Source organism: Triticum aestivum, chromosome 7B (genome assembly GCF_018294505.1).
Source record: "Triticum aestivum cultivar Chinese Spring chromosome 7B, IWGSC CS RefSeq v2.1, whole genome shotgun sequence".
Lineage (NCBI taxonomy): Eukaryota > Viridiplantae > Streptophyta > Magnoliopsida > Poales > Poaceae > Triticum > Triticum aestivum.
In genome coordinates, this window is record NC_057813.1 from 701271532 (window position 1) to 701278407 (window position 6876).

Below are 6876 nucleotides of genomic sequence, written 5' to 3' on the forward strand. Positions count from 1 at the left end.
TGAAAGAGGATGAGGAGCAGCGCAGCACTATTTCCACGTGCCTGGTCGATCCCACGCGGGACGCGAGCCCGCCGTCCTTTCACGAGCTCGTGTCGCGGCCTTGTTTCTTTCTGTTTCCTTTTCGGAAAAAAGATTCGATTTAAACCACCGTTTTGTTCCCATGCTCTCTCCTCGACTCACTCTCCTGTAACCATTGTCATTTTTTTTGGGGCTTTGCTTCTCCCTTGTCGCTCCAACAACCCATTTTTTCACATCAAGGTGTAATTTTCATGTCCACTACTATAAAGAAAAGGTGTACCCCTCGTAAAGAAATATAAAAGAGTGGTCTAAACGCTCTTATATTTCTTTACGGAGAGAGTAATTTACACCACCTATCACTGTCGTGGTAGCCTTTATCCACACCATACCACTGTCTCTACCTCGGCCAATGACATTCCCCATTCGTATTGATGATCAACAAAAGAAAAGAGTCATAAAATGAATAAATTCCTCCATAAAATCAGTTAGAAGTTGCTACTTTTGATTGTAAAAAAGTTCATTCATCATCCCAGAATTAGGAGAAAAAAATTCCCAATATTTGGGTGGAAGGATCTAAAAGACCAAGACCGTTTTTGACAAAGTTGATTGTGACTTATTAGTCGAGCAAGCACGGCATAAAGAAAGGTTTGTGCATGTGTGTTAGGACTTGCATGTTATCTGACCAACTATGTAGAAAGTGCTTGACATTTCGTTGGTGCATCGGAAGACCAATTTATCTACTACCCCTATAAAAGTAGAAAGGGTGTAGAATCAAAACCATCTCGACCATCGAGCCATGCTGATCTGATGGTCTAAACCGTTCCGATGTTTAGCACCAAACGTATTTTGACGCTCTAATTACCCACCACAACCACATGTTATAAACATGTTTTAACTAAATGTCATCTCATGAAATTTGTCACGCAATTAACATCCTGCCAGTTATCATTTATCATCACGGAATTAATATTTTACCTTATATCAACATGCAATTCATAGTACCAAATATCAACGTGTAACTAACACTGTGCCTAATATCAATATGCATTGCACATACACGATTGCTAGTAGCGGAAAGGTGTAAAAAAGTTCCTTTTTTAGGGAATGCAAAAAAGGACTTGTATGCCAGGCTAGGTTTAGTTGGACTTGGATGGTGTGATGCCTATCAGATCATGACACAAGAGACAACGGAATCTGAACTAGACAAGCATCGTCTAGTCCATTCACTTGTTTCCTATTTATGCGCCTGGGATGGAGAGTATGTCTATATATCGCTTGTCGCGAGTTGAACACCCCGCTCGCCTGCATTGTTCCTGCATATGGAACAGGCTCAGCATGGCTATGAGATGCAAACTTGTCCCTGTGAGCAGCATAGACACGCAATGTGCATTATCTTTCCTTATGCTCTTTTTCATTTTTTTCCACTTTCTTCTTGGTCACGTCGCGTATTAAGAAGGTGTTCATTACGTAAATTAGAAACATTCAGCATGTAATACTAGAATATTTATTATGTATTTGAAATAGTTGTTGTGAATTGAAAATATTCATCATGCACTTAAAAAAAATCATTGTGTTTTTTCAAAACAGCTCATGGTGTCATTACGAAAATGTTCGGTGTCTATTTGAAAAATGTTTATCATGTGTTTAAAAATTGTTCGTTGTGTATTTGAAAAAATTGATGTGCATTTAACAAATATTCAACATGTACTTAAAAATGTTCAACGTGCATCTGAATTTGTTTAGCGTGTTTTTAGAAAATGTTAACGTCCATATGACAATTGTTTAAAAGGAGTCAACAAACATTTAAAAAATGTTCAACGTATATTAAAAAAAGTTCAGTGTGTATTATAAAAATGATCAGTGTGTATTCGAATTTTTTTTAAGATGTATTGAAAAACCTCAACATGCACTTGGAAAAAGATCTGAAGATAGGTACGCTATCTAGAAAAATGTTAATGACATATAATAAAAAATAGGTACGCTAAAACCGAGCAGCTTAAAAAGATCATGTATTTTATAGTGAAGAAAACACAGAAAAGTAGACGGCCAACTACAACAGCTAAAAGGACCAGCCCACAATTCCCAACTCTGTAGGCCAGGCCACCATAGGTCTTGCAATAAGCGAGGTTTAGCCTAGGCATGGCAGAGACAAATCCTATTCCATGCATAACGCACAAACGTGCACCCATGAAGAGAGGCCCTGCTATATGAGCTGGCACATTCCCGGATTCGCTCCCAATGGATCTTGGGGAGAGAGCCCAACACCGGTTTTTCATATATATTTTCTGCCTTTTTATTTCATTTTGTTGTTTTGTTTATCTTCTTCTTTCCTTTTTCTATTTTTTAGTTTCATGAATATTTTATAAATTAAAAAACAATTAAAATGTAGGAACACATTTGAAATCAGTAACCATTTTTGGAAATTTGGAACACTTTTTAAATTAGAAAATCATTCAAATTTATGGATATTTTTAAATTCAAGATTTTGTAAAACATTTTTTGGAATTTGAAACATTTTCTGAAATCAACAATGTTTTTGAAATTCATGATTATTTACTAAAATCAGGGGTTTTGTTGAAAGTTTTGAACATTTTCTAATTCACACTCCCTCCTTTCCTACACATAAGTCTTTCTAGAGATTCCAATATGAACTACATACATATGTGGTCCATATTGGAATCTCTAGAAAGACTTATATTTAGAAATGGGATTTGCCTAACGGCGATGAACGCGTTCGTTGGGAATTGCCTAAAAACTGCTAGTGTATATCATTTCCGAAAATAATTTCTTGCAAGAAAAAAACAGTTCCAAAAAAAATAAGATTGCTACTATACTCAGCAACTTTCCGTGTCGTTCAATTTTCCCCTTGTCGTCATCGTCAGCTGCCAAAGTGCCAAATCCAAACTTGTCTTGATCCTTTGCGGTCTCCCTATCCTCAAAACCCGCCGCCGAGCACACACGGAATCCACACGGGCGCGGGTTCTCTCTAATCCAAATCCCAACATGTCATGTCACGCATGTGGACAGTATGCAATCCCGTGGGAGGGAGGTTTCTGTGGAACAGCGGAAATGATACCGCGCATGTTTGATATACTCAGTGGGGAGTTGGCTCTTCAGATCCGTATCGACATTTTGACTGTTCAGTCCACACGGTGGATGGCGATGGCAGATGATTCCACCAACCAAGGGTAAACCTCGTTACAATTATGGATTCATCTTTGCATTGAGGACCGACGGAACATTACAATTGTCATTTATGGATTCCTATATGTATACAATGATGCTACTGGTAGACTGCTACTACTACCACGCCACGATTTGCACGGCTGTATTTTACAGAACTGATTTAGTCTCACCCGGAGAAGAAGAAAAATCAGAGAGACAAAAGCTACAGAAGCAGCAAAGGACTTCAGGCGATGGCGACGGCGCGGGAGGCCGGCGCCGGCGAAGGCGGCAGGCGCGAGCTGAAGTTTCTGTGCCGGAAGGCGTTGTCGTCCGCGTCGGTGTCGCCGTCGTCGAAGTTGAGCGCGTAGCTGAGCGGGTCGTACCTAAATTCTCCCGCGGCCGCCACGCGCCTTCTCCACTTGGCCCTGCCGCCACTTTGCGGCCTCTCCCCGCTGCTGCCGGGTGACGACGGCGAGCCGAAGCAGCCGCACACGGTGGTCCGCAGCTTGTGGCGCAGCGACGGCGGCGAGTGCGGCGACGAGGACTCCATGGTACTGTGGTTGAGCTGATTGATAGGAGCCGGAGATGTGGAGAGAAGAGATGTCTTGTGTGAGTGAGTACTGAGGAAGTGAGGCTGGGTGGAGAAGGAAGGCGGAGGTGGACTAAATAGGAGGAGTGGAAAAAAGACGGATAAGGACAGGGCCCGGCGACGGCGTGAAGGGCAAGAGACGCGGGGAAGCAAGCAAGCAAATCTATCGTTCGTAGCGCACGCGTGAGGTTAGACGTGAGGGTGTTCTGGGGATTTCGCAGGTCTCGCGGCTCCGGAGCCGTTGGGACGGGAGGGAGGAGGGCGATGGCAACGGTCGGTCGTTTGTGCAAGCTGTGAGAGACAGCTGACCAGCTGACCGTGATAGTAACAGTAACAGTGGTACCTTAGCTGCTTCAGTGCACTTACAGGCTTTGCTCGTTGCCTTTCAAGTGTCAGACAGTTGGCACTTTTTTTTCACTTTTGGAATTGGAGATCAACATCTGATGCTCACCCCGACGTACTCTATGCCTCCTCCATTCACGTACTACGTTCTCATCATCACACAGAAAAGAAAAGAGCATGATAAAAAGATTTGACACGGCCGAATCGATGGATGTGAACGCCGACCGAATAGGATGCCAAACCTCCCGGCCGGTGAAAGGTCTCCTGTCGTGCGGCCCGGGATGACGGACGGAGAGGATCGAGGCGTTTTAATTCCCATGATAGCGACGGCGACTCTGCTCGAGTGAGCGCTCGGTCAAAACCCCGCGGAGCAGCAAAAACATCTGCGGACATGACCGGACGTGTTTGCGGACAGTAATCGGTCACATCTCAAATTAGCTACTCTGCATTCGAGTCTATCATATTTTAACCTTCATATATTCATACAAAGCATGCAAAAAAAAAAACTACATACTACCCTAGCTAATCTTCGCCGTCGAAGATGCCCACGACGTTGGTGCCGGGCACCAAGTGCATTTCAGAGGAATTCAAGATAGGGTTTGCATTTCAGAGGAATTCCACCCAACATCCCTCACCTATGTTCTAAGATTACAAGCCGACCGGATGGCCTTTCTTCTCCGCCAAGTTCTCCTCTCTATGGCTAGCTAGTACCCATTCGCAGCCTACAAGCCGGGCTGGTGGACGAACGACCACCAGCCCATTTCCTTTGTTTGAATCCTTGTTTGCGGTTGGAGACCGGACAGTGCAATCCCGAGATTCTCAAAAAAGAAAAAAGAAAAAAAAAGACAGTGTAATGCCCGTGGAAGGGTGGTTTCTACGAAACAGCGGAGATGATACCGCGCATGTTCAGCGACCGGCCGAAGTCAACTTGGGGTGAATATGAAACATGATCGAGTGGAGGCCGAGGCCGGTCGTATAGTCTCGTTTGAATGCTACCGCGATTCGCCCCTATTTTTTCTCAAAGAAAGGGAAGTGCAGAGGAAGATTTTTCTTGGCGCGAAAGCTCCACCAGTGAACCGTGACAAACTGCACGAGTTGGTTCTTCGTCAGATTCGTTTGGTTTGTGTGTGGTTGGTTCGATATTTTTGACTGTTCGCTACTCGCTAGTCCTCTGCAGCATCCTTTTACCCACGTACTGTTTGTACATGGTTGGATACGCGCAGCCCACACGGTGGATGGTGACGGGCGACGGGAGATGATTCCACCCACACCACCAAGCCGAAGGGAAACTTCGTTGACGGTTCATCATCGAAAAATATTTCGAACAAAACCAATTCTTTATCTCCTTGTACTGTTGGCTTGCATTGAGAACTGATGGAACATTAAAATGGACTGATTGATTCTTATATGTGTAAGTACATGTTGCTATTGCTGGTTTGCTACTCCTCGGTACGTACGTTTCCCCGGCCGTATAAACTGCTTTTACAGATGTAGTCACTGATTCAGTCTCGTTCATACAGTTAAAAAGGACGATCGGTACTAGTAGAATTCAGTTCAGGCTATTGCGACGGCTCGGGAGGCCGGCACCGGCGAGGGCGGCAGGCGGGAGCTGAAGTTTCTGTGCCGGAAGGCGGCGTCCTCCGCGTCGGCGTCGCCGTCGTCGCCGCCGCCGTCGTCGAAGTTGAGCGCGTAGCTGAGCGGGTCGTACCGGAAATCCCCCGCGGCCGCGACTCGCCGCCTCCACCTGGCCCTGCCGCCGCTGCCCGGGGACGACGGGGAGCCGAAGCATCCGCAGACGGTGGTCCGCAGCTTGTGGCGCAGCGAGGGCGGTGAGTAGGGCGAGGAGGACTCCACCGCGTCCATGGAGACTTGGCTTGCTCTTGGTACTAGTGTGGTTGAGCTGAGAGGGGCTGGAGGTGTGTGAGTGAGGAGCGAGGAGGTGGAGGTGGGGATTGGCAATGGCTGGAATGGATGGAGAAGGAAGGCCGGGGAAGGCGGGACTAAATAGGGAGAAGAGAAAAGGACGGATAAGGGCAGGGCGCGGCGACGGCGTGAAGGGCGAGAGACGCGCACGCGCGGAAGCAACGCAAAGCCGCTATCGCCGTAGCGCTAGGTTAGCCAGACAGACGTGAGGGTGTTTCGGGGATTTCGCAGGTCTCTGGGCTACGGAGCCGTTGGAACGGGAGGAGGGCCAACGATGGCAACGGTCGGTCCTCGTGCAAGCTGAAGCTGTCGAGTGCGCACAGGACGCTGACCAGTAGTAACGGTCACAACAGTGGTCGCTTAGCTTAGCTGCCTCAGACTTTCTTTATATACACGCATGATTACTGGCTTTTCTCTCTTTCGGTATCAAACATCTGATGCTCACGCGGACGTACGACATACTTAGCTCAATTGCGTTCTCGTCATGTATCATACAGAAGAGAACAGGCTAGAAAGCACACGGCGGCCCGAAAGGAATAAGAAAACGGCCTCCGTTTTTTTTTTGTATGGGCAGGCAGAAATGCAGAAGAAACCGATGGATGCAGATTGCCAAATGTTGCAATTTTTGATTTTGCCAAATGTTGATAGCAAACCAATTATGCTCTAAATCTTTGAGCCAGGTGAAAGGTTCCTATCGTAAGTCCGATCTGACGGACGGACAGGGTGGAGGTGTTTTAATTCCCGTGATGCGACGGCGACTCTGCTCGAGTGAACACTCGGCCCGGTCAAAACGTGCACCTCGCCAGAGCAGAAAAATATCCTGCATCCGTACAAGTGCA

General features: G+C 46.3%; 2 protein-coding genes across 2 annotated transcripts; both read right to left on the reverse strand.

Annotated features, from left to right (window-relative positions):
• Positions 1-3216: 3216 nt before the first annotated feature.
• LOC123161640 (uncharacterized) lies at positions 3217-3806 on the reverse strand. Its single transcript, XM_044579450.1, has one exon. It carries the CDS (start codon positions 3731-3733, stop codon positions 3428-3430), a length of 306 nt encoding a protein of 101 aa, XP_044435385.1. The 5' UTR covers positions 3734-3806; the 3' UTR covers positions 3217-3427.
• A 1685-nt stretch (positions 3807-5491) lies between these two features.
• Positions 5492-6074, reverse strand: LOC123161108 (uncharacterized). The gene has a single exon (XM_044578959.1). It carries the CDS (start codon positions 5975-5977, stop codon positions 5669-5671), a length of 309 nt encoding a protein of 102 aa, XP_044434894.1. The 5' UTR covers positions 5978-6074; the 3' UTR covers positions 5492-5668.
• Positions 6075-6876: the final 802 nt, after the last annotated feature.